The sequence below is a fragment of the Rhea pennata genome, chromosome 5, assembly GCF_028389875.1.
Source record: "Rhea pennata isolate bPtePen1 chromosome 5, bPtePen1.pri, whole genome shotgun sequence".
NCBI lineage: Eukaryota > Metazoa > Chordata > Aves > Rheiformes > Rheidae > Rhea > Rhea pennata.
This window is the reverse complement of record NC_084667.1, coordinates 32,544,189-32,571,357: the sequence shown is the minus strand read 5'-3', so window position 1 is coordinate 32,571,357 and position 27,169 is coordinate 32,544,189. Positions and strand designations below refer to the sequence as shown.

At 45.1% G+C, this 27,169-nt stretch overlaps 1 protein-coding gene across 12 annotated transcripts in view; it reads left to right on the top strand.

The window, feature by feature from the left end:
- The window catches only part of MICAL2 (microtubule associated monooxygenase, calponin and LIM domain containing 2), a 71,874-nt gene that overhangs the window by 22,895 nt on the left and 21,810 nt on the right, over positions 1-27,169 (top strand). For 11 of the 12 annotated variants that reach the window (XR_009958604.1, XR_009958606.1, XR_009958603.1 and 8 more), the window contains 12 exons: positions 14,378-14,585; positions 15,231-15,347; positions 16,514-16,615; positions 18,393-18,548; positions 19,459-19,559; positions 20,991-21,248; positions 22,102-22,217; positions 23,466-23,592; positions 23,819-23,909; positions 24,005-24,152; positions 25,776-25,975; positions 26,455-26,567. Coding sequence is in view for 2 of the 12 variants with exons in the window: in XM_062577572.1 (XP_062433556.1) it covers positions 14,378-14,585; positions 15,231-15,347; positions 16,514-16,615; positions 18,393-18,548; positions 19,459-19,559; positions 20,991-21,248; positions 22,102-22,217; positions 23,466-23,592; positions 23,819-23,909; positions 24,005-24,152; positions 25,776-25,975; positions 26,455-26,567 (1,737 nt within the window). In the remaining 10 variants the exon portion in view is untranslated. Of the gene's footprint in view, positions 1-14,377; positions 14,586-15,230; positions 15,348-16,513; positions 16,616-18,392; positions 18,549-19,458; positions 19,560-20,990; positions 21,249-22,101; positions 22,218-23,465; positions 23,593-23,818; positions 23,910-24,004; positions 24,153-25,775; positions 25,976-26,454; positions 26,568-27,169 lie in introns of those variants that run through there. The other variant, XM_062577573.1, reaches the window with a different exon arrangement.

Sequence of the window (27,169 nt, the reverse complement as noted above, 5' to 3'; positions counted from 1 at the left end):
CGAGGAGACGCGCTGGGAGGAGACGGCAGGCTACTTAACTGCGCCCCAGCAGCCCGACTGGCGCAGGAGGGGTTCCAGAAATGTCAGTAGCCCCCCAAAAGGGCCAGCGTGGAGATGTTGGGCCACTGTTACCCGTTGGCGCAGCCGGTGGTTTGATGTTTGTAAGGCTCTCCACTCCCTGCTTCTTAGGTGAGCAGCTGTTTTTAATAGTGGCGTGGGCACATGGGAGCTGAGCGGGGAGCGGCACCTGCCACTGACCGCTGTGGAGCTGCCCAGGTGGACTGTGCCCCAGAGCTTCCCCTGAAGGAAAAGGATGGGTCGAAGTCAACCAGCTGGAGCGAAAACCGGAATTGTTAAAGCAGGCTCACAGAGTGAGATACGTGGCTTTCTGCGATTGCAGTCCTGTGAACAGGGCTGAGGTTGCTAATAGGCATCACTGGAAGGTGTGTTGGGGGGGGGGGCTGAAGGCTTCATCTGAGGTTGTGGCCGTGGGCACTGTGACCGAGTCAGCAGCTCGCAGGTCTTTCCAGGTGCTGCTTTGCAATTTGTCTGGCTCCTTGCAATCTTCCCCAATCTCTGCAAGAGATAAACTGCGATCAGGATCTAAACTGTTCTTCATCTTTTTTTTCACAAACCCAGAATATGTTGCCTCACCCAGTAACTGGTCATTTTTCTCACAAAATTTAAGAGCTGAATGCTGTACTTATTGATTTTTTTTTTTTTTTTGTACTTACAAACTCTTCAGCCATGCTGAAGTTACTCTTCCTACAGCCATAATATACATGGAGATTTTGTACAGACAGAACATCCCACCCCAACCGAGCAACAATAATCTTGTGCACTTACTGCTCTGAAGAGCATTGCCAAATACAGCTTTTGGAGTTTTGGCAATGATAAAATTTTAAGCTGGAGGAATACAAACACTTCAACAATTTTTAAGAAGTTCAAACCCACTGCTGTATCAGAGCTGCCTTACTGAGTAAATGGACATTGTTTCCTCCCCCCCTTTTTTTATAGGAGAAACCAGAATAAAAATAAAACTCTGCAGAAGGACATGCACAGAATTTAGGGCAGAATGGTTTGGTTGAAACTGGAGGAGTTCATCTGTATGTTAAATCGATATCAAATACATCCTGCCTTCTGTCACAGACCTGTAAAATTAGAATGAGTGCTATTCTAAATTGCTATTTCTGAAGCTGCTGTTTGCTCAATTTACCTGCATTACAGAAAAACAGAAGTCTAGTTTAAGTAGCCAAAACTGTAGAAGTCATTTCATGCTTTTTCCGAATAGCCCTGGGAAGAGGGCACAAATTCACGGCAAAGCTTCTCACTCATCTTCATCTTTTACTAGTCAGTGAGTAGTGCGCTCAGAGACTGTAACGATCATTTACTTGCTCACGAAATGGAAGGTAGCCTGGCAGTCGGGGAAGATTAAAGATTTGACATCTGTCGTTTGATACACGAGCGGTTTGAATGTTTCTCTGAATTTCTGAACACACAAAACATCAGAATACAGTAATAAAGAGGAACTCGTCGAGCTCATGGCAGAGCATGTTCAGTAGCTTTTTAAAGACACGTGGGCTACTAAACATGTAGGTTGAACGTCTCGGTAGAGAGTAGCCTCTTCAGGTTACTTCGGGCGCTTGACTTGCTGGCAGTTCACCTGTGTAGACGGCGCAGACGCGTACGCGCGCGTGCGAGCGGGGCCCCGCTGCCGCTCGATGCGTGCGCGCCTGTACCGGGGGCAGAGCCCGGCTCGGGCCGCGCGTGTGGAGCTCGGGCGCTCTGGCGACTGCAGGTCCGTGCTTGGAGGCAGCAGAGACGGCCGTGCCGGAGAGCACCCCCGGCCCCTGCTCAAGGGAAGGGGCTGGGTCTCGCGGACCTAAGGCATGCAAATGTTTTATTTCTCAAATGTGTATGCTGCTTTATTTTCAAAACATGCTGACAGTCAAGGATAATAAGGAAACTCATTTAAGGCACTAATGCGTAATTATTATACTCTCAATAGTGTTTGAGCTTTTTTTTCCTCTGGATGTACCCAGCTTCTGATGACTGTATTGCCCGTATTTTTAGCCCCGCTGAGTGGGGGTGGTGGCAGATTGCTGTATATGCCTCTGGGTTTGGCCCTGACGTTGGGCACTGCCCTTGGGCGCAGGGACCCTGTGGTTGGAGCTGCTGGTTTGGAGGCTGGCCTGAGCCTGGGCGGTATCAGCTTAAAACAAGTAAATAAAGTTGAGATTAGAAGTCTTGATTAGTGTATGTGTACATGCAGATATAAGTGAGTATTTTATTATATATACCCGTACACACACACACGTGTATTTATGAAACAGATTCCTGGAAAGCAGGAGTTGGTCCCTGTTGGGCCCTGTAGTTTTTCTCGGTCCTGGACTTGGTTTTTCCAGGCTTGTCTTATGATGGATTTGATTCCTGCCCTTCCTCCCTAAAAATTCCTATTGGGAAACTTACTGCAAGAGAGTGACTCAAATAATTACGTGAGACGAGTTTCTGAGGCTCGCGGAAGGCTTCCCCCCATCCGCGCCTTTGCAAACGCCCAACCTGCCGTCAGCGAGGTGTGTTGGCTTCCCCACGTTCTCTCCTCTCCTTCCTCTCAAGTGCTAAACGAATACTTGTCTCTTAATTAAGCAGGAGCATCCAGCATGTGGCGACCTGCTGGTGTTGTGGCTGCGTTTCCTCCCGGAGCGCTGGCGCTTGTAGCTCCCTCGGAGGGCGCGCAGATTTTTGGCCAGGTTTCTCCCTGTGCTCTGTGCTGTGTGGTGCAAACCCCAGGGAGCTCGTGCTCTCGGGCTTCGCGGTTGACCCTGTCCCTCACGACGAATGTTTTATGAGGAGAATGAGTTACAAGATGGAAAAAAGGGAGCGCCAAGCATGCTCCAACTTGAAACCATTCCTGTTATAAGGGAAACGGGAACTGTTTACGCTATGAAGAGCTACCGTCCAGGTGGCACGTGCCTTTCGCTAGCCATAGCTATCTCTCCAAAGCAATTTTTGAAATGGGGAGATTTCTGGACCTGGTAAGCAGACTTTGTAATGAGCGTGCCAAACTTAACTTGAATGGATTAAATAGTGTTGCTACCTCTTTTAGCACAACCAGCATTGCTACCTCTTTTAGCACAACCAGGTGAGGTGAGAACAGCTCACTGATGTGAGTCACACCTCATGTGAGCACTTGTTTATAAATCCCCAGTACATAACCAGCATCTACCCCTTTGTTTTGTTTTTAGGCAAGTATTCGTTAGTTCCAGTTCTTTAAGCTTGCTGTGCAATATGCGGAATAGGGAAGTAGCAGGCTTTCAGGTACTGTTTTGCATGTTTCACATGCAGCACTTCAAAAACGCTGCAAATTGAGGAAATCTACTGTTGGCTCAGAGGGTGCAGATGATTTTTTGACTACTTTTTTCCTCTTTTTTTTTTTTTAACTGCAGCACTCCAGACAAAGTTTGCATTAAGAGCTTTGTTCATGGTCAGGCTGAAATCTAATCTGTGGTTTGCATTAATCTGAAGGTCGCAAAACTTGAGACTAGAAGTTGAGTATCACATTTGTAGGAAGTTTGGTGAAAGAAAGGCTGTGATTTATCACAAAAAGGCATCAAGGTGCCTTTCTCCAAAGTAGTTATTTTTATTTTGTTAAGTTTTTGCCAGATTATAAACAGTTAGTGTTTAGGCAGAAGAATCCAGAACCTATTGAGCAGCTGGGGCTATGAAATGCTGCATACTCTACTGACTGTTAGCGGGACTGTGTGTGGTGTACTTGAAAGAGAAGCTATTTACTTCATTATCTATATTTCTTTGTTTTTTTCTTTTAGGGCAGGGCACTTGCATTGGATCTACATGGTAAATTTAATTTAAAAAATTTTAATAACTTCTATGGAGTTATTTAAAATGAGTAATGTCTTTGAACTGTAAGGAGGATTTACTTGAAGTGAGAGGGAGGGAAAGCAAAAAATGACCTATAAACATGCAGTGAAGCAGGAGCGGAACACTGGACACAGATTTGTTTCTTCCTCCAAGATTTTTAGGGAGAGGGTGGAGGACAAATCAGGGCGATGACAGGACACACAGCAGACGGGGCTTTTTGCAAAGGAGACAAAGTATTTGACTCCCTGAGTGGTGCTCTAAACTGTCAGATTGGGCCAAATTACATCAGCAACGGCAAATGTTTGGCATGCGATTTGGTAGTGAAATCACTTTATTTTTGTTATGCTGCAGACATTTCCACAAACACACGATTTTTCAGCTTTATCAGTCAGGAGAAGCAACAAACCCCAGCCAAAATAACATAATCAGACAGTCTAAATAAGTCTTTTTCAGGCATTTGGGAATTTCGGCATTTTGGCTCGCAGGGTAACAGTAGCTTTGCGTCCGTACTTTGGCAGAGCCGGCTGTTCCCGCGTGTCCCTCGCCTAACGGCTTTGCCAGTCGCGGCAGAAGGGAGCTGTCCCGCCCTGACCCGCTTTCCTGGATGTTTTTATAAGGATTCCCACGGGGCTGGAGGATGGCACCCAGCCGCTGTCGCGCATTTGTCGCTGACGTTGTCACCGTGGGTGGCTTAATTGGAGGGGAGCGAACGGCCGGGCCAGGGCCCGCTGCCCGCAGCAGCGCGGGTGGGGGGCGAGGGCGCGAGAGCCCTGCGCGGGCGCGCGGTGCTGCGGCGCTCCAGCCTGGCCCCGGTCGTGTTCGCCTACCGATAGGCGAGGAAACGCGTAACTCTGGGTACCAAGAAGCAGTTAAGCGTGCGGCTGCTAAAACCCAGCTTGCAGACAGTGAGGCGATTTCCTGTCTCTCGCAGCGCGGGTCCTTTCCAAGGTTCCCACGCCTGGCCGGAGGAGCGGAGTTTGGGGGAACGGCGCTGCATTCGTTCTTGGTGCTCACCGGTCTCTTTCCGCCGTTGTTTTCTGTTCTGGGAAACCGCTGTTCTTGTCAGAGAAGACTCTCCTCTGTGCAGATAACTTCGGTTCTGATATACTTTCGACAGACTGTAAAATGCCCCAGTTTTAAGGAAGATGTGTAAGAAGTGCACATAGAAGATATTTCCGCAGAAATATCTTGTCTTAAGCAAACAGCAGAATTTCTGTTTGTGTTTTCCTTCTAAAAGCCTTATAGCGATAGAGTTAGGGTGAGAACAAAGGTTTGCCAAATGGGTTCTGTGATCAAGGCAAAAAGTACGTATTTCCCTTTAATGTCTTTAAAATTGGGTTAATTGTGCTGTATTTTCTCTGCTACAGTGTTTTAAGGAATTATTTTGTGTATCAGTTACAGAGAAAATTTCAGAAATTCCTACAGATCTGCATTTACCTAAAACTTCTGGCCGAAGTAACCTAACCTATGCTTACCATTCCAGCTCTCTAAGATAATTGCCTTTAAACCCATCTATCTGTTGCAAGGTGTTTATTGACAAATAATCAGAATTTATGCCACAGCCTGACACCATTACAGTTTTCTGAATCTTTGAACCTTTGACTCGTGTCTGGACTGTTTGGGTGGGTTTAAGCTGTATTTCAGAACAAACCTTGCAGTACCACCATATATTTATGTGCCTAGAATACCTCCACAACTTCATGCTGTTCCTTTGGCAGGTGCCTGCATTTTGCTCTGAATCTTTCTGAGCTGTGAGAGCCCCTTGGGCACCCAGATGAGGCTGGGTGGTGGTGGAGGGAAGGACAAGCATTCAGTTCCTTCAGCTTGCAGAGGAGCAGCACTTCACAGAAATTTTAAACTAGAGACACACAGGAGCTGTGGACCTGTTGTGTTAGGCTCCTAGGAGATGAGCTGGGAGGGATGAAGTGGGTGATGGTGGCATCTGGGACTGACTGTGAGCCCTGCAGCCACGCACTGCTTCCTCCTGCACGAAGTTGGCCTTGCACCTCGGAGGGGAACAGAAGTTACTTTTCCCACTTGACTGTCACAGAGCCCTTGATTTAATGAGCAAACTTGTGAAATATGGTCTAGATTAAATTATGAAGGGGTGTTGACATAGTGAGCTAGGGAACCGTGCTGCCTCCAATGGTGCTAGCAATAGCTTGCTGCCAAACCAGAGGAACGTACGACGTGGGATTTTGGTGACTGCTGTTGCAGGCCAGTGCTGCTTGACACTTACTAAAATTCGAGTGCTGGATTGAGGGAGTACAGATGCAACAAAACCGGGCTGTAGTTGCTTTGAAAGGTAGGATTAGAATTTAAAAAGATTATGAAAAGTTGAAGAAAAAGCCTGAGATCAAGAGCACAAAACTTATAAAAACTACTAGAAAATGATGACCCATCTAAAGAGGGAATGAAGGTTGGTGCTTCATTCCCTCTTTAGGCCAGGTCATCATTTTCTAGACATGCTGGGCCCCAGGCACCGGCATGGGTAGTGGGCGCAGGCGAAACCCCAGCTGAAGTGCGTTGTCTGGGTCGGAGCCCGTGTCGAAGGCAAGACGCGGGTAATCTAGAGCAAGCCCAGGGCAGCAGGAGTGGGCAGAGGTCTGTAAGAGCGCTTTCAAGAGGACTTGTGCAGCAGTAGGTACGTGCATTTTGTGACTGCCCACGTGCCCTTGCTGCCTGCGCCCTGCGGCGTCGCTGCTGGATTAGCGCGGTGCGGAAGAAGCGGCCGCCGCGGGGTAGATCGCAGCCGAGACCGGAGCGCGCTGCAAGGGGCGGCCGCGCGCTTCCCGCCCAGCGCCACGCACCGCCGGGCTAGCAAGTTACGTGGATCGGCACGTGCCCTTCTCGTTTTGGGAGCGTCCGTCCCTCAGCCGTAAGGACGGCTACGCGCCTCCTCTGTTTCAAGCCAAGAAAGGCTTGGCGTCGGTGCCCGGAGGCTCTGACGCCCGGCTTTGGCGGTGCGGTACGCTGCCCCCGGGCTGCCTTGCCGGGTGGCCCGAGGGTGCCGTTTCCTTCCCCCGCTGTCGGAAACGCCCCCGGCCCGTCGCGCCGAGGACGCCTCTTCTCGGTCTGGCTGTCCAGGCTGCTCTAATTCATCCGGCTTGTTGGTGCTGTGGGATTCAGCAGCCCTCGGAGATGTTGGCCACTCAGTTCTGAGTGTTTTCAACATATAGATTGAAACGTAAGAAAGAGAATCGTTGACTATACATAGTAAACTAATGTATGCAAGTGATCGGTATAGTAGGCCAAAAAATGACAGATTTTGGCTCTGTAAAGCAATATTTGACTTTACTAATTAAGTGGCAGTTAACGCTGGCACTGGCAAATGCAATGTCTTTGGAGACTGCACTTAAAAAAAAAAATATGTCAAGGTTGATCTGGAAGAAAATAGACTCTAGAAACCCAGAATTGCCTTTATATAGCATTAAATTTGGGGCCCAACTATAGTTGCCATACACTACTGTATAGTCGTTCTCCTTAGGAAAGTTAGAAATGATGGAATTAGATGACTCAGACCTAAAAAAAAAAAAAAAGGTGGGGGGGGAGGAAATAAAGAAATAAAGGATTCTGACTCAGACATGACAGCTAGTTCTGTATGAGCTCACTTACCCAATACTGACTTTTAAAAATCAAATCGGAATTTACTGTTGGTTAATAATTTGCCTAGTATAAAGATATATTTTAAAATATCCTGTGAAATGATGTCAGAATTACTTCACTCAAAGTTCACTTTAAAAAAACGGTTTCTGAGATGCAGATTATGAAGTTTTGCAATTGTTGTTTAGTTAAAAATTGTAGGTTCTGTATAATATCTCTCCTTTGTAGACAGACCAGGCTGTAACAACAGTATTATTATTATTATTTTTTTTTTTTTCAAACGTGCTGCCAACTTCTGCCTGTAGTTAAGCCATGGTTGGTGTCCAACTTGTCTGCATGCTTTGGATGCCATAAAGATTGAGAAATCCCTTCCTCCGGGCCAGTCCTCTGCAGCGGGCGAGGGCGGCTCGGTGGGAGCCGGCGCGGCAGGGTCCCTCCTGGGAGCGCCGGGAGCTCTGCCCTGCCGGGCAGCGCTGCTCTCCCCTTCCAGCCGTGGTTGCCCTCGGGCGTGCGTTTGTTTGTTTGTTTTCTTGGCTAACTTCTTCAGGATGGCATCCAAGCACTCTCGTGTGAGTGTCTCTGATACATGGTCTGTTCCTTAGAAACAGCAGAGTGTTCCTCATCAGATGATGTGCAGGTTTCCTTCAGATCGTTCTAAGCATGGTGAAGAGGAACTGAAAGTTTCCAGCGATACTTTTTTGATACTGTGTCTGCCGTTTCTTTTACTTATTCTTGCAAATTGGTATAAAAGCCCTGGGATTGACTCAGCATACTGAAGATGACCAAGGCCTCCTAAGAGAGCTCTTCAGAAAGGCTCCAAGTAATTTTTTGACAGCTTTGGTGCATTAACGAAGGAACTTGGCTCTATTAAACTGAATGTGTGCAGCCTTCTGTGTGTGCGTGTTGCATAGCAGCCTATAAGTTTTAGATGTCTTTCATACCATTGCTTTCATTTCAAACTATGAGAAGGGGTTTTATTGCACAAATCTAATATTAGTCAAAATATTTGAGACACAGATAGGCTGATGGACAAATGTGTCTGAATTCTTCCAGGGAAAATGGAAGCAAGTGGTGTTTCTCTGTGCAGAAACTTATCTTCTGAAAAAAGAGAGAGGGGGGAAAAAAGCCCAGTGAAGAGCCAGATGAATGCAATAAATGTACAAATGTTTCACTTTGGCTTTTTGTCCAAATGAAAAAGGAAGTTGGTGCTGACAGTTCCTGCGGTCCCGGGGCCCGGCACCGCGTCCAGCCGTGAGCGCAGCCGCTGCGGGTGCAGCTGCAGGGTGGCTGGAGCCGAGCTTTGGTGGCCCCGAACCCCCATGCAGTCTTTTGAGAAGAAAAACAGCGATGTTCTTGTTTTCACCTCGCCACCCCCCTCTGCGCTCAGGCTGCCCAGGTGGTGTTACTGCCTGTGCGGTGGTCGCTTTTCCAAAAACGTCCGGTCAGCAAGGGCCAGCCAGCTTTAATAACCTTTTAAGGTAATGTTAAGTAGATTTGGGGACTGTGAAGTGTTTGCATAACTCAATGGAGAAGCTGAGTCTTCCATTAACGTACATTTAATTGAATATTATTTTTGTCAAACGAAACACTTAACCTTGCTAATGTTACAAGTTTGTAAAACATATTATAATAGAGGAAATATATTTTTAAAATTTACTTAATTTTTGTAGGATCAGATGAATTAGCAACTTCTACTTTTTTTTTTTAATTTCCTTTGATGGAAAAATGATTTTTTTTCTTGTATTTGCATATAGTATAGATTTGTAAATCTCGGAAGTCTATGGGATATGTTTCAGTATCTGGCCTGTTCCTAAAAGCGAAGAAATTAATTCTTGTTTTAGCATGGCCCTGTCCCCCCTTATGTGTGTGTGCGCGTCTGTGTTTCTGTACGTAAACACGTGCGTGCGCGCAGGCCAGCGGACACGCTCCCCGTCTGCGCGGCCCGTCTGCGGTTTCTGCCGCTGCTCGAGGGTCGCGCTCGGCGGCCGTTCCCGGGGCCGGCCATGGGGCGCGCGGCGAGCCGTGCGCCTGCCCCCCAGCCTGCCCGTTTTAATAACGTTTTCTCTCGAGAGAGAAAGTGTCATATATGATTTTGGTTTTAAGCGATTTAACTTGAGCTGTAATGTTTGAAGTGTTAAAAACTGTAGCGGCTGTCGGAGGATCCAGGGTACGTCTGGCTGCACGTCTGTAGCCGCTGACTGTCAGTGAAGCGCTGCGATAAAATCTGAGATTACAAATGTCAGATAAGCTGTAAGTCGGTAAGCCATGAATGTCCTGCTGAGCAGCCGTGCTTCTGCCAGAAGCGTTTTCATTGCTAGTGAAGAGGATGAAGTGAAAAGCAGCTTCTGTGAGCTGTCTGCTTTGGATGCTTATGCAGCTGTTTCTCTTTGGAGCCTTTCCAGGGAAACAGTCGCTACTAATCCACAAAACGCGTTGTTTCATCACATTTCATGGCTATCTCACATTGCATCACATGTAGCTCTGTCGCGAATAAGCACTTGCCCAGATCCATGGAGGATGTAATCCCATGAAGCTGGCCACGTTAATCCTTGGTGGGTCTCTGCTGCCTTTGGTGTTGTGCCATGGCCATGGCAAGCCCCAAATCCTGTGTTTGCATGAAGGAGGGTACCCGAGCCCTGGGCGAACGGAGGAGGAGGTGGCTTTGCCATGGGAAGGCAGCACTGCCCTGGTGTTGGCAGAACCTGTTGGGAGCAACCTACGCAGCACAGGCGGGCTGGGGACACCCCTTTGCACCTGTTTCTGGTGGAAAAACACATTCCTGTAGGCTCTGAGTGCCAGCTGTTGGTTTGGACACATGTTGCATGTAAGGTAAAGGAAGCTGAATGACTTCAGTGGTTGAGCTTTGCAGCTCTGTCTGCGCTAGGCGAAAGCGAATGAAGGTGCTCCGCAGACACGCACGGCGTGCGGCTTTCCCGGAGCGGGATGTCGCTGCGGGGCTGCTCTGGGCTGTGAGTGCCCCTGCCCTGTCAGCGGCGCTGGCCCCACACCGCGTCCCTGCTCCTGTCCTCCCTCCTCTCCCTCCTGCTGAGCTGCTGGTGCAGGAGCTTGCGTGGAAACCTGTGGCAGGCACAAAAATGCTTCCGCTTCTGGAGAGCGACCTGTACCGTCATTTAGCTGAGCGCAACGTGGTGCTCTACAGGGAAGGAACACGCACTGGAGGTTTCTGAGATACTTCTGAAACAAATTCCTGGAGAGAAAGCACCCTCTCTTACGGTCAGATTGGCCTCCTTTGAAGTCTCATCAAACTAATGAGACTTACCAAATACTCAGTATGTTTATATTATATGTGAAACTTTTCTGATATGTTTCAATTATAGTTGAGAAAAAAATCCATGAAATTACCACTCCATTTCCATTTAAAGATAAATAATGCAATGAACAGTATGTGGCTGTGTATGGTATATGACAAGATTTATACAGAAACAGGTATTACACTTTAGAGAAAAATATAGTACTGTGTAACAGGACTATGGAAACAGTGCTTACTCAGCAGCTTAAATAGTCAAGATTTATAAAATATGCATGTGCTTACTATTACTGTTCTGTTTTGAAAAATAAACATTTACATGGTTTAGTTAGAACTTATAATTTTAAATTGAAAAAAAATCCCGAAGTTGTTTACCGGCCACTACTACTGGCCTGTAAGTTTGCATTAGATCTGTTCAGTGCCATTTTTACAACCAGTAGTCTAAAAATGCACTGGTAAAAGTTTAAAGCTTAACTCAAACCAGCATATGTATTTATATAATAATTTATAAGTGTCACATTTTCCTTGTTGCATCTGTGGTATTAGTAACTAGTAACATTCATTGGCAGGAGAGGATTTACAGGAAGGTGTAGGGAGTTCGGGTGATGCTGCCTGCAACATAGTGAAGCATTTTGGAGCAAAGGTGAGTCCCTGGCATCGGAGCCGGTGCCTTGGGATGCCCGTGGCGCCCGGCTCTTCCTCTGGGCTACTGACCTCGGGGTGGCGGCACGAGGCTGCGGTGAGGGTCGGGGCGCATGGGGTCCAGGTCCTGGCTCCGTGCCCCCGGGTGCGTGTGTCATCTGCTAGAGCACAACTGTTCAGTGTTTTTAGCTTGGATGAGATCTTTGGATGAGAAACACAATATATGTGCAAAGGTAAATTATTTTTATAATGGATAAAGGAGCAAACTAGGCATTTTTAAATCATGTGTGTTAATCAGCTACACAACTGGATAACCATGTTTTATCCCTCCTTGTTCTTGCTACACCGCTGTTTGCTCCTGTCTTGTCTTACTGGAGGCCCTAACCTTGGGGCAGCCGATTAAATGCACAGAGACGTCTCTCTTGGCCAGAAGTATTCACACTGGTTTGCAGACAGAAGCTCAGACCTTTCTGTTGTGAAGTCCTTACTAAGGAGAACATCTCTTGCCTGCGTTGTTACCTCGCACTGGCACAGTACGCGCTCGGTGTAAAACACCGTAGGTAGCGCCTGATGCCACCGTGGTGTTTCTCCAGGCAGGTGACCAAAGTCTGGCCGTGCCCTTGTTCCTGGACAAGGCGCCTCTCACCTGCACGCGGCTTCCCCCTTCGACTCCCGCTGGGACGGGGAGGGTGCGGGAGCTCCGCGTCGGCCCACTTCTGCAGCTGTCACTTGGATTAGCTCGTGGAGGGCGCGCTGCTCAGCCCAGTTAGCGTTTACCTTTTTGGGTGAGGATTTGGCACCGTTGAGGCAGCTGAGCCGTGAATGGCGACAGGGCGCCAGGAGCCGCTGGGATTTGCCCAGACCCGTTTGCTAGCCTCGGGGGACCGATCCTTCCACGCTCGCTTGTGCGGTGTCTGCCGCCTGCAGAAGGCTGCTCTGGGTTAAGTTGCAAGAAGTTAATTGCAAATGCGGCCCCCGGGGAACCCAAAAGCCTGCGGTAACAGGAGGTGAAATAGAAAGTTGTTCAAGGCTCTTGCTGGAATGGCAGTGAGACAGTTCGTGTGTGTTACAGTTTTGTTTGCAAGCGGAGAGCTGGGGAGGGAGGGCAGAGAGAGGACGGGGTGCCGTCTCCTTCCTTGCTTAAGGTAGGAACCTAAACCTAAACACAGTGGGAATTACTTTTGCAACGGTTTTGTGCCAGTTTTGACCCCAGAAGTTTCAGAAAGGGGATGACGACGTGCCAAAAGTAAGCTCTGCATCAGTGGGAAATGTCTTTAATAAATCAAAGAACAAATGGTTCCCAGACATAGATAAATATGTTTATGGAAGGTAACCATGGATGATAGCAAATATACAGCCATTTTTCACTGTGTCTCTAGGCAATTGGAAAGCTATTTTGTCAATGGTGATAGGAGGGTGGAGAGGGCTGAATCCTCCTTAAAATGTTAACATGCTGTGTTGCAGAGCACCAGGAGGAACTGTCAGTGTCTTCTGCGTGGGTTTTATTACTTGGCAAGATCCCTTATGACTGTATCTCCAAAGACTGCTTTTTCTTAATGTTGCATTTATTTATATATAATACAGTTTGTTAGCCAAAAAAAAAAAATAATAATAACCAACCCGTTATGAAGCCATGTATGGCCTTTACTTGTAAAACGTTTCTGGGTAGCCGTGAAGCAGCCCCGTCCTTGTCCGAACGTGGAGTTCCCATATAAATCATAACAAGTATGTGCAGAAAGGAGCTGACCCAGGCCCTGCCAATAATCCTGCTCCTCAGTCAGGACAGCGTCTGCACTCCATTTGCTTCCTGTATATAATCACATCTTCTGGTATTTTTCTGATATTTAGCATGCAGTGAAGAGCGTTCTTCTGAAATTATGAATCAAGTAAGTTGTTCTGGGTGGAAGAAAGAGGAGGACATGGCTAAAGTGGCAATCTAGCTTTGAATTATTTAGTATCTTTAGTTACCAAAACACTTAAAAGCAGCAGCACCTCACAGGAACTTTTCTTTCAGTGAAAATTTCACTGCTTTATTTGAACAATTCACACTCTTATGGTTGGGTTGGACAGAAGTCAGTGCCAGTTAATTTTTCCGTAAGATGTTGAAGTTGAAAATAAATGAACAAACCAAAATAAACCAGTGGCCCAACTTTGCGGAAGAGAAGTGCGATGGGAAGCAGGCTTGCATCCCGCGAGCCCTGGCTGCAGGCGGTGCTTGCCCTGAAGCCGTCATCGCTGTCCGGCTGCGTGCGAGGGGAGCAGAGGAGCGTGTCGGGGGCGCAGGGTGGGCGGCTGAGCTGTAGGAGCCGGTGGCTCTAACTGGTTTCTACTAATCAGTCAGGAAAACCTAAGCACTAGATACGTGTGGGTTTGGTGGTGGTTTTTGTTATTTTTGTTTTCTGGCAATCCTTTGCTTTCTAGCTGGTGGAAACTTACAGCTTCATACCAGTGAATGAACTTAGGCTACTATATTCATGAGATGAAGGAGAGAATAGCTAGTAATATAAGAGTAAAAGCTTATCGTAGATTCGTCTAACAAGCCTATCAAATGTGCACTGATTTCCTCTTACCCCCCACCCCCCAAAAAAAGCCTACACCAAGATCAGTTATTTCCTTTCCCTTCCCTGTTATGTATGCTGTAACTATTTTCTGCACATAGTTTTGGAAAGCAAAATGTAATCGAATTGGAAGCATCCAGGCAGAGATGCTATAAAAGTGTTTGACTTTTTGCTGTTTTTCCTGTTACATCTTTTTAGCAGCTACTTTTATGCCTGCGTGAAACATAGGTTATCCTCTGTTATAAAATGACTGAACACCATGCAGCAGAGAAAATTTGAATGTTTATGGATTTGTTTATTGATTTGTAGTAATTTACCTGAATATGCTCTCAGTACCGTAAGTCCAGCAGTGTATCAAGTCATACTGAAAGAATTAAGTGGAAATCCATTCCAAACTCTATGTAAAAATCTCTCTTTTCTCTGATAGTGTTTAATTATCGGTGGTGGCCCGTGCGGTTTGCGGACTGCCATAGAGCTTGCCCTGCTGGGAGCCAAAGTTGTGGTGGTGGAGAAGCGGGACACCTTCTCACGAAACAACGTGTTGCATCTCTGGCCCTTTACAATCCACGACCTCCGGGGACTGGGAGCAAAGAAATTTTATGGGAAATTCTGTGCGGGATCTATTGATCACATCAGTAAGTATGGGGGTGCCGTGGGTGCTGCTCAGTCGAGAGGAGCAGAGAGGTCGGAAGGTTAATGGAGACTTCCTTGATTTGCCAGAGAACTCATTTACCTTGCTCAAAATACAAATAGGGTGGTCTCCCTCATTTAAGCAAAATAGCAATTGCACAAATGACATAATCATATACAGAGCAGCAAGAGGTGTTTAGAAACACTCTTTTTCAACTTTTTGTTTAATCCAACCTTGTTAAAAATAGATTTTCACTGCAATTTTATGAAGAATCTTAGTATTCATTCTAGCACAGTAAAGGTAGATGCAGCCCTTTAATGAGGAAATACGTAAAAGTGTGACAATATGCAAGGAAATAATTTTCTTACACTGAGAAGAATTTTCTCTCTCCAAATGGCCAATGTGATGGGCGAGCTGATTGTTTAAATATCGTTAAAAAGGAAAGCTTCAAAAAACCACTGGAATAGGTTTTAACACCTATGAGATTACGTGCAGCAAAAGGAAAATGAGACGGAAGAGAATAACATCCTGGGCTGGTTGCTACGTTTTAATTCGTCACACTACCTGGTTTTGTTAATAATGGATATCAGTGGGTAACACCTGTACTTGCTTAGGTATTAAATATGTCTTTGTTTGTTACCATCCACAGGTATTCGACAGCTTCAACTTATCCTCTTCAAAGTTGCACTTATGCTAGGAGTTGAAATCCATGTGAATCTAGAATTTGTGAAAGTTGTGGAACCTCCTGAGGATCAAGAAAACCAAAGTATGTGTATCATAATGTGAAAAAGAGCTTAAGAAAAAACAAACAAAAAATCTGTTTTAAATGCCTCTCCGTACACAGTAACTTCCTTTTATGTCAGACCTTATATGAAGTCATTCAATGTCGCTGAATTACATTTAGAAGTTTGGGAGCCCTTGGTACTTATTAAGCAAAGTTTGCTATGTCAAAGGCATGATAACTATCGTTGTGACAGTACACTGATAATACTTAAAAAAAACAAAACAAAACAAAAAAATACCTTGCGCTATGTCTTCTGGCATGTGTTTGAGGCTCTGTAGGGAGTCAGGGAGTCTGGTGTGGCTTCTTGGTATCTTCTTACGAAAACAATTTTTTAATGATAATATAAATATTGAGGATGGATTTTAAGTGTTCTGTGTCTCATTTTGCTTTTATACTTAATAAAACTCCCACTGGCACATGGAGTCTTATCAACCCTCTTACGCAAGATTCTTATATAAAATAGATGAAGATTTCATTTCTGTTTTTTCAGGATTAATATTTGGGGAATAGTAGTAAGAGAATATTTGAAATTTTTACTTTAATTAAAATAGTATGTTATTTCTTGTTAAGTGTTCATGTAGTAACAGTAAAATAAGTATATTATCATAAGTAGTTAAAGCACAAATATAGTTTATAAATATGGGCAATACAAACACTTTCAGATTATCTATTTTGTGTTAATGCAAAAACTAAATTTACCTTTATGGGTACACTTCTTTAACTTTTGTGTAGAAGACAGGCTTTAGAAGTATTGACGATGGAATGCTATTTTTCCTCTTATAAAACCCAACATTTCCTTGCTGCAAACGTGTGCACTGTCCCGTTAAGGTCATTCTGGGGCTATTTCTGTAAGAGTGAAGTGCTTAAGTATATTCCTGTGATACAGGCCTTAGAGGAAGTGTAGTGCATTAGGTGATCCAAATGAAGGCTTCCCTTTTTTGTTGCCAGCTTATAAGCTTAACGCCTTGCTAATGTGGTCTGCATGTAGCTTTGACTCCAGCAGAATTTACCTCCATCAATCTGAGGCAGAATTCAACTCAGCTGAATGAAAAATTGACTGTTTACACTAATGCCTTTCTTCAAAGTCTGAATGCACGACTTCATTGTATTCCTGAAGAATAAATAAATGCTGCTGTCTGTGTTTTTAGAGATAGGTTGGAGGGCTGAATTTCTCCCAGTGGATCACCCTCTGTCGGAGTTCGAATTTGATGTCATTATCGGTGCAGATGGCCGCAGGAACACACTAGAAGGTAGGTGAATGTGGCCTTGTAGCCTTAAAAGTGTTTTTTGGGGGCCTTTTGGAAGGCCTGAAAGCCAAGAGAGAACAAAAAAAGCAAAAAGCTACCTTTCAGTCCACAGAAGTCTGGGTGAAAAACATTTCTTATGTGATGTCTTCTTCTGTTAAGTTGTAGCTCAAAATGAAGACACTTAATGTCATTACTGATTCTCTGCACTGTATCCATCTACACTGCCCTCCAGAGTGGGTCATGGTACCATTACAGTTGCTTCAAGGTTAAGCAGTAACATGAGGATTTAGCTTGAAGGGGGCTGGCAAGAGGCATGCCAGGAACTGCGTGTTCTCTGCTGCTGTGCCACGAGTTTGGGCTGTATGTCTGAGCTAAGCACCAAACGTTGACTGCCAGGGAGCTAACGAAGGCGTCGGAGGCGTCGCTCTTGAACGGTGGTGATTAATTTCAGAAGCAGTTACTCTGGTAACAAATCCAAAAGATAATAAGGGAAAAAAAAACCTGCTTTGTTGGCGGGAGCCGTTGCGGAGAAGTCTGGTGGCCCAAGCCTCTCGGTGAGCACGGCGCTGACTAGGTGCCTGTGTCCCAGGATCAAACCTGCTGCTTAGTTATATGTTCCCCTTGTAGCTTTAATTATATCCATGTTATTTTCTTCACTAAATACCCCATTTCCCTTTTTATTAGCTTCATCGTTTGTGTCTGCTTATTCTTCTGTCTGCCGAACACAATATACTTAGTATTAATTCCTTACAATGCTTACATTAGAAAATGTTCCTTACTTAAGTAGCCAGGCTTCAGTTAAAACAAAATTAGTCATGCCTTGGCTGCAGACTCTTCTGAGATGATTATCATAATGCCAGGGTCTAAGAGAATATTTGGTGGACTGAGGACTGTTTACATACAGAAGCTGGTATTTTCTTGTTAAATTTATCCCAATGAAATAATGAGGCTGAAACTCGCCTCACTAGCTAGAATGTTTCAAGAAACGGAGAAAAAATCATAGTTGATGAATTTCTTAGAAATCCATGTATTCTCTGAAAAGTCATCTGCAGCTGGTTAAAAAATCTCGAAGGACCCTCTGTCCTGCTTTGCTCAGGTGTAAGGAGAATACAGACATGGGAAAGATTAAAACATGTGATCACTGGACTATGGTTTAGCATTCTGTTTTGTTTGTGTTGGAGGGGGAAGCTAGGATGGTGTGAGAGAGCAAGTAATTTAGCATGCTGACCTGTGTCAGTCACACATTGGGAGTGTAACAGTTCACCCACAGAACATTTTTCAGAGCCTCAAAGTCTTTGGAGAACATCATTCGTTGGTAGTGTGTGCACCTAGCGCTGTTGTGCAAGATTTTATTTTTCAGATTTTTCTCTGCTGCTTTTGGCTGTTGATCTCTTGCATGTTTTTTCAGAAACCTTTTATCACCCATGTACCAAAAATTCCCTGTTTGCTAGGTGGTGTGTTAAAAATGATTAGATTTCATCTCCATTAGAGTTCATCTGCACTATTTCTCATCTCTTTCCTTCAGACACGATTTGTGTTTAACTTCTGCTCGCGTTCAGGTGGTTCCCCTGCAGCTCCCCGTCGCAGCTGGCAGCGAGAGCACGAAGCCTCTTTGCATTTGGGGCAGCCAAAGAGGGAAGGAGAGATCTGCGACGGTGCGCTGGCGAAGGGCAGAGCTGGACTTGGGGAGGAGGCCGCGTTGCCTTGAGCGGACTCTTCCTTAGAGCTGGGCATGAAAAGTTTCATGTGTTTTTAATTATTTCTTTTCTTTGCTTATCAGGTTTTAGAAGGAAGGAGTTTCGTGGAAAGCTGGCTATAGCTATCACTGCCAATTTTATAAACAGAAATACAACTGCAGAAGCTAAGGTAGAAGAAATCAGTGGCGTCGCTTTCATCTTCAATCAGAAGTTCTTCCAGGACCTTAAAGAGGAAACAGGTGAGTGGATCTTCACTCTTTCTATGACCAAATCAGACAGACCAACTCCCTATCTACCCCCCAATTCCTATTAACCTCAACTTAAATTGTATTTAAGAAAAACAAGTGATGAAATGCTGCTGATTTCAGGATCTTGCAGAGGGAGATGTCTGTGGTACAATGGAAGGTTATTTAGACTGGACATCACCACATCATAGCTTGCTTTAATATTTAAGTTTTTTTCAAATGCAAAAATGCCTGACATATACAACATCTTTAGAAGAACATTTTCAGAACCCAGGGATTTCCCTTGCAATGTGGTTTGTTTTGCTTGTATCTGTTCATATATTGGATGGCTTAAACCATACAAAAATGCTGTGTCCTTCTAGGAGTTTATTCTTGTTTTTTTGATGAGCGAGTCTGATAAAACTGAAAAGAAATGGGCTTGAATTTGACATAGGTATTAAGATATAAACTGTGAATTAAATCTGTATGAAAAGAGTTTTCAGAACAGTTGCATCCACTGTCAGTATAAGCAATTCAATTTTTTTGTTTACAGCAGATATTTTATTACAGTCAATACCAGAATTCCTGGTTAGGCTAGAGCTTTATCAACCTGAAAAACAATTTTTTTCACTAGCTCCCCTTTTCTACTTTTAGGAAGATTGTTACGGCTGTAGTTAATTGACTATTCCTTAGTGGGATACTAAATAAATTATTCAGAGACAACTTTTGTTGGGTAGGGCCAGTCTCCTGTTTTGTTTTTTTTGTCTGACAGCATTTTGTCCACAAACCTTATCTCAGCTAGGGAAAGTGAATGTATCTCATATAATGCAAGAAGGAAAAACACTTGTGGGGATCAATCAGATATTATTAGTAAATGACACTGAATGCTCTGTGCTTCATGACAAATATATTATCTTCTTTTCAGGAATTGACCTGGAGAATATTGTTTACTACAAAGATAGCACTCATTATTTTGTGATGACAGCAAAAAAGCAGAGTCTTTTGGACAAAGGAGTGATTATTAATGTAGGTAAAAATCCTGGGCAAAGACTTACTTTATTTACTGGGCCGACAGTAAGTGTGAACATCTGCATACATGTAGTTCTGTGTTACAGAAGGTGTTTATAGACTTTCTAGGTCACTTCATTAAAGCTCAGGTCACTTAGATGTTACTCTGAGTCCATCCCAACACCTCCAGTCAGCACAGAGTTCCTGAAGGGAACTGAAAATGATACTTCCTAAATTTGTCAGTTCTGAAACTGGCTGAAAAAGGATCTTGGCTTGCTTTGAAATTGTGTAGTGTTGTCATCACACCAACAAATAAAAACTTCGTTTATTTAAAGGTTGATTTAGCCCATCTAGGTCCAGTTTTATCAGACAAATAAGGAAGTGTTAAAATCTACCCTGTGCTGAAATTCTGAGTTCTCCGGCGTAGGTGAAACATGATAGAAGGAGGGTGTAAACATGATGGCCTAACTTTTTAAAATCCTTGGGAATTTCTGAGGCACTTTGAAAGGCATCCTTTTTTTTTTTTTTTTTTTTTTTTTCCCCCTCTCTTTAAGATGTCAGTTTTGTTTTTTGTTTCTAGAAAGTGTTCTGGCACTGTTTAAATTCCTCTTCCTGGAGACCCAGAGGAGGTCAGTTTTTTTTCTCAAAAGCGCCAGAATAGCTGAGTACAACTTCCCGAAGGAAGCGCGTGTGGCGAGCTGTCGGGAAGCTGCTCGCCGTGGGCGCTGCCCCGGTGTGGGGCCGTCTCGAGGGGCGCCCCGGGGCAGAGCCGCGGTGGGCGCAGACCCTCGCCGGCCGGGGCCGCTCCCCCGACCCGCTTGGGTCTCGGCGCGGGAGATGATCTGGCTAAAGGCAACTGGGCTAATAGCGGTTCTCGTGGCATCATCCCCGCGATCATCCATGATTAAGCTGTAAATAGAAACTGCCGTATTAATAATCCTGGGGTTTAAGTTGGGTGACCCGCAGAGGAAAGGCCCTTCACCCTGCTGGCTAAAAAAAGGCAATCCAAAGTAACGTGGCAGAAGAGCTTCCGCGATCCACGTTTGTATGTTTTGTTGCTGAGGTTAAGTCACATCCTCAGGCTGAGACCAGCGTGTTTTGTCGTTGGCGCGTGCCCACGTTTCAGAAGCAGGGTGTGCTGTAGCGGTAATAAACAAAAAATGATAGTATCTCTTGATGGGACGGAAGTCAAGACACGGAAATAACACGTAGCCAAGGTGTTATCTTCTGTTGCAAGTAAAGCTGTTAGTGTAATGTCAGGGTAGGCTGTTCCAGTTTGGGGCAGCACATAAGCTACGTTCACCTGCTGACAGCTTTCCTGAGGAGGTGGCACGTCTCCCTTGGTTCTTCGTGCCGTGGGATGCGTGTTTGCCACGCAGCCGCTCCGCTGCTGCCGCGCTCTGGTCCAGAGACAGGCCTGTCTCACCCTGCACCTTCCTCCCCTTGCAGGACTGTGTTGATACCGAGTTGCTCCTCTGTGGGGAAAACGTGAACCAGTGCAATCTGCTGTCCTACGCCAGAGAAGCTGCTGACTTTGCAACGAATTACCAGCTGCCTTCCTTGGATTTTGCAATTAATCACTACGGGCAACCAGATGTAGCAATGTTTGATTTTACTTCCATGTATGCATCTGAAAATGCTGCACTAGTGAGAGAGAGGCACAGACACCAGCTCCTGGTGGCGCTTGTTGGAGATAGTTTGCTTGAGGTATATCTGGGAAAGTCTTCCAAACAGTCTGATTTTTTTTTTTTTTTTTTTTCAATCCAGCCATTCTATCTATGCTCCAAAACCAAACTTTGTCTTCTATTACATATCCTGAAACAACGGTGCCTTCATTAGGGTAGATATTTTTTCTTTTCTATCTTTTTATACCCTAGTTTCATGTTAGTAACAAATGCTGGCTGGCAGTTGCTGGTTGAGATTCTGTTTTGCTCAATGCAGGTTATATTTCTGTCTGAAAACTGAGCTGTGTGTCCTCAGCCTGGGTGCCTGGCATAACTCTCCTGACTTCAGTCAGAGAGAAAAACTTGGTCCAAGTTTTTACCCTAGTCTCTTTGCTTTAATATGTTCTCTTTGTGGAAAGTATGTGTTACACCTGTTTTTTTTTTTTTTTTTTTTTTTTTTTTTTTTAACTTATGTTGACAACCTGAAACTTTTGAAAAGATCAGTTCAAATCAAAATTAAGAGATGAGAAGAAAGGCATCCCCCCCAAACATTTTTTTTAAACTTGACTAATTCCTGAATATTGAGTAATTTTTTTCAGCCTTTACCTTTTGAGTCCTAGAAAATTCTTTTCATGTAGAAGATTTAAAAAAATAAAAAATAAAATAAAATAAAGGTGAAAGCACAGTTTTTCTCATTACCTAAGACCTGGAGGAGAACAGCCTCTAAAACATTAGAAGAGTTGGCATTGTTGTATTTTGACTTTTTCTGGACTACTTTTCTAAGACACTATGAAACCATCGACTCCAAATTCACATTTTAAATCACTGTTCTAATAAATCCTGAAGAAATTACTTGTTGTTATAACAAGTAATTAAAATGTAAATACTTTTTACAGCCCTTCTGGCCCATGGGCACTGGCTGTGCAAGAGGCTTCCTCGCTGCTTTTGACACGGCATGGATGGTGAGGAGCTGGGCTCAAGGAAAACCCCCGCTAGAAATCCTTGCTGAACGGTGAGTGCTGCTTGGGTTTCCCCATTTTTAGAGTGGTTTCAGGAGCAGCACTGTTGGTTGAAGATGGTGTAAGATGCAACATCAGCAGCAGAAATATTCTGCTTCCCTGCAAAAGTGGTGGCAATGGAGTTGGCCATTCCTGTAGGTTACTGAACAATTTCCCAGTAACAGTGACTTACCTGCCATTGCTCTCTAAGCTGCTGTGCTTTGATACAGAGATCCAGCAACGTGCACAGCATGGCTTTAAATCACTAATGGCTAGTGTTAGATGTGAGCCTCAAGAAGAAAACACAGAGGTACCTTGCATCAAAGGACTAACTAATCCTCCAAACATCTTAGCATCTGTTTGTTTATTAAAAAAAATAAAAAGATTTTTCACTGAAACAAGTGCAAACAAATATTTTTAAGAAAAACAGTTTTCATAGTTGATATATGTGATTTTTAACTCTTGTTTTTCAGCTTATAAGCCCTGACGCCCTCTTGTTTGCACTGATAAATGTGTGGCAAAGAAGAAGTGCTGTAATGCTGAATCGTAGGTTTCCCTGTGCAGTGTCTGTCTGATCAGACCGCAGCCCTGTTGTTAACCACCCCGGCAGCTCTGGTGTGGCAGTGATCTGGTGGCCAAAGTTGCTGACTTTGGCTTGATGGCAGCTGCCCTGCTCGGCAGCGGCTGGCCGGGGCCGTTTTAGGGGCAGATGCGCAGCAGGGGTGGTCACAGTTGCGGTAACGTGAGTAGGAGCATTGCTAAATACGGTGCTCCAAGGACCCTTAGGATAGGAGCCTGTGGGATGACTCAAATGCAGCGCAGTCCCAAGTGGAAAATTGAACAGCATAATAAAAAAGGCCGTAGTGGTTACGGGAACTACGGAATGACGGGATTTAGTGCTTTTATGTGGTAACGGAGTTATTCCTTGGGTGGAAGTTAAAGCAAAACCAGATGACTCTGCATGATGTAATCTTGGGTTTCTCTCCCCCCCCCCCTTTTTTTTCCTCTTGCTCACTCCCCCCTCAGGAAAATGTGGGCATCATTTCTAAAAGTATGTCTTTTTGTTATCCATTTTCTGTCTGGCATGCTTCTCCTGCTGAGTGGGGATAAGAAGTGGGGAAGATGCATTATACATTCAGTGTGTAATACTTGTCTTGGCAGAATCAAAATAAAGCTGCAAGTAGTTGAAAAAATAAATAATCTTTATATAATCAATATTTTATAATCAGTATCTTCTACCTCTTTTTTTTTTTCTCCGTAAGAGAGAGCATTTACCGACTCTTACCCCAGACTACCCCTGAAAACATTAACAAGAACTTTGACCAGTATACCATTGACCCAGGAACGAGATACCCAAACTTGAACTCAAGCTGTGTTCGACCTCACCAGGTCAGTACTTAATAGGCTTACTTATGAAATAACAATCCATTTTTGTGCGTGTGTTTTTTCTTTTTTTGTCCAAGAGAAACATGGCCACAAGTAGAAAGTGAGCATGAGTAAAATCTTCAGGAGACTCATTGATTTAGATTCAACTGTTGATAAACTTAATCTAGAAAGATCCTCTTTTTCCTGCGATTAATTTTAATATTATGCTACAAATTGCTTTTCCTCGTAGGTGAGACAATTATATGTTACTAATGAGTTACAACAATGTCCTCTCGAAAGAGTAAGCTCCATTAGAAGATCGGTGAATCTCTCAAGACACGGTATGTGACATCTCATGTTTGGTGCGACTTAATGTTTGGAGTTTTCTGAGCACACAAAACCCAAGTGAAATGTTTACTTTCTTCTGTAAATGCAGAGTCAGATATTCGACCTAACAAACTTTTGACCTGGTGTCAGAAACAGACGGAAGGGTACCGTAACGTTAATGTCACAGACCTGACTACCTCCTGGAAAAGTGGCCTTGCGTTGTGTGCTATTATCCATCGCTTCAGACCTGACCTCATGTAAGTGGTGGGTGCAGACTTTGCAAGGGTAGGGTGCATTCAGCCCTATGCAGAAGTGTAGGGCAAGACCAGCCAAAGCAACGCTGATAGTCCAGTGTCCTCTTTTATTGTGGATAGGTATTTTTTTTCTTTGGTTTTGTTTTTGCAAGGAGGTGCACCCCATTGCCAGGCTTAGGGAAGATGGTTGTTTTTTGTGTTTTTGTTTTTTTTCCACATTTAGTGGAAAATGCATGGCATTTAAAATGCAATGTTAGAGGTAGTCACATGGCCATTTAAAAAGAAAGTTGTAGTGCTTGGAGAACGTGAGTTGTATTCCCATGTCCCTGGAGACAGGTTTTCAGGGTCTGCTTTAAACCACAGCTGTAGTGGGACTGTCAGGAGCCATCCTTAACATGCTGTTGCCGTGGCTGTGACTGTAGCATAGATGGACTGAGGCCAGGAAGGTGCCACAGGAGATGGCAGCTTTGCACATGGTTTGTGCAGGTCTGTGTAATGCCCTTTTTACACCGATGGGTTGCGGGGCCTGTTGGATGAGGTCTGTAGTGGAGAGAGAGGCACTTCTGCTCTCCCGGAGTCTCCAAACGGCAGCGGATGCAGTCACTTGTCTTCCTGCATGGACCAGTCGCCCCCAGACTCAGGAGCACGGAGGAATTGGTGTCACCCGCCCTTTGTGGGGGATGCATGAAAGGAGTATTTGAGCTTTTTTTGTGGCATGTGATAAGCTGGAAAAAACACAGGACTGATACCCAAGACACTTGTTTGTGCAGCACTGCCTGAGGAAGAGCTCGCATGGAAAGAATAAGATACTTCTTGCCTCAAGTTAGTTTTTAAAAATGGGACTGGCGGTTTTGTAACCATAAGAAGAGAGTGAGTAGAAAGCAAAGCAATCCCTGCTGTGTGTGGAAAGCAGTTCTTCTGAGCGCAGCTCTTTTTAGAAAGTTAAGATAGATTTATTTTCATGAGCTAACAGACCTCCTGCAGTTTTCCTAATACTGTGTTCGTATTTGTTGGCTTCTTATATTAAAAGGGACAAGTGAAGGACGCGGCCGGTGGAAGCTTTGCTGGCCCCACCGCGTGGGCCAAGGGGCCGCCACCGGCAGGGCCGAGCGTCGGCTGGGTTGGCGGGCAGCGCCGCCTCCGGGCTGCCCCTTCGGAAACGCGCCCTCGGGATTCGGGGAGGCTGCTACTGACTGGAGCCTGGCACTGACGCGGGTGGTGTTGGGGTGGTGGAGGCGGGGGAAAAACCCCTTTGGGGGTTCATCAGCTCGTGTTCCTTACGAGGAGAAGGGAGCTGCCCTGGCCGGAGCTTAGTTATTTGTTGACGTGTTTATTTTAATCGTGACTTTTGGACGTTGTTCAGGGGAGTGAATCGCAGAATAAGTACAGAGAGCGGGTTAGGTGACGTGGTTCCAGGCGTACGATACGGGTGTTCAGTGTGCTGCTAAGCCCAGCCGTGACGTGGGCAGGAGCTTCTCGCCTGAGGCGTGCGTGCAGCGCTGGAAAGAGTCTGTAGCGCGTGTGCGCGCGGGTAGCGCGTTTGCTCAAGCGCCGGCCTAAACGCGCTCTCGGCGGCTTTGGTTTTGAGCGCAAGCCCCCGCTGACACCAGCGCCTTGTCCCCGCAGCGACTTCGACTCCCTGAACGAGGAGGACGTTGTCCAGAACAACCAGCTGGCGTTCGACGTGGCCGAGCGGGAGTTCGGGATCCCTCCGGTCACCACCGGCAGGGAGGTGGGCTCCGCCGGCGAGCCCGACAAGCTCAGCATGGTCATGTACCTCTCCAAGTTTTACGAGCTGTTCCGAGGCGCGCCGCTGCGGGCCGTGGGTAAGCCAAGCCCGGGCGCCTCGGGCGTCCGCGGAGCTGGGGAGCGGGGCCGCGACCCGCCGCGCTCGCGTGCCGGCCGCGCCGTGCAGGAGTCGCCTCCCGCTTAGGAAAGGCCGCGGGGAGCGGAGGGAAGCGTGATTTCGAGGAAGGGTTTTGCGGGCCCGGGGTGGTCCCCGGGAGCAGGAGCGGTTGGTTAACTACTGCTTGGCGTCATGTTCACCTATCAGGTCACCAGAGTCACTCCCGTGTAAGAATGACGTGATCTCTACTGCATCGTCATTCTGGGCATTTCTTTCTCTTTTACTTATTTTTTATTTTTTTAACTACTTTGTACAAAGTCATTTTTATTTTCCCAAGTTTGTCACACATAATTGCTACCAGTGTTTGACTGAAAAAATCTAGGCGTTGAGAAAGCACTAAAAAAAGAAAAAACCAAAAAAACAAACTTACATATATGCTAATCAGCCTTTTCTGAACAGATGCTGGGGACAAGCAAAATGGAGAAAATAATGACCTTTGTTCAGCAAAATCATCCAACTTAATCTTCAATAATTACATCAATTTAACCTTACCAAGAAAACGAGTACCAAAGGTAAGTTGTGAGGGAAGAGTTGCCCTATAAATCTTTCTCTTTTTAAAGGACAAAAAGAAACTTTTGGGCTCCAAAAGATGTATTTTATATATCCAAATCTTAGAAGACCTGTAGAAAGAGATTTATGAGCGTATTAAAAAAATAAAGTAAAGGATTCCACAGTAAACAAAGCCAGTACATGCACCCACTCATCATCACTATGATGTTTGTGGTACTGAACCTGAAACGTTGTCGCTGTCTCATCAGTGAAACATTAATAATAGTTCCAATGAAACATTCCTTGCAGATGAAATATTCCTAATCCCAGTGAGAATTCGGGTGTACCTGGGGAGTGTTTGTATTCATTGCCCATGTCAATCCTCTTTAATGTAAATAAATGTAAGGGCATACGTTTCATTTAGTTTGTTCGTAAGTTGTAGTTTTCAACTTCAAGTGTTTCAGAGCTTGGTTTCAATACCTATATTTTCTTTTAACTTTGCTTTTTGGAAATTTTCCAGCAGGTGTTTTGAGGAGGTTTTGCACAATGCTAGACATGACATTCTGTAGATTTTTCAAGAAGATATGGGAAAGGGGAATTTTTCTAAGCATCGTTATTACTGTCT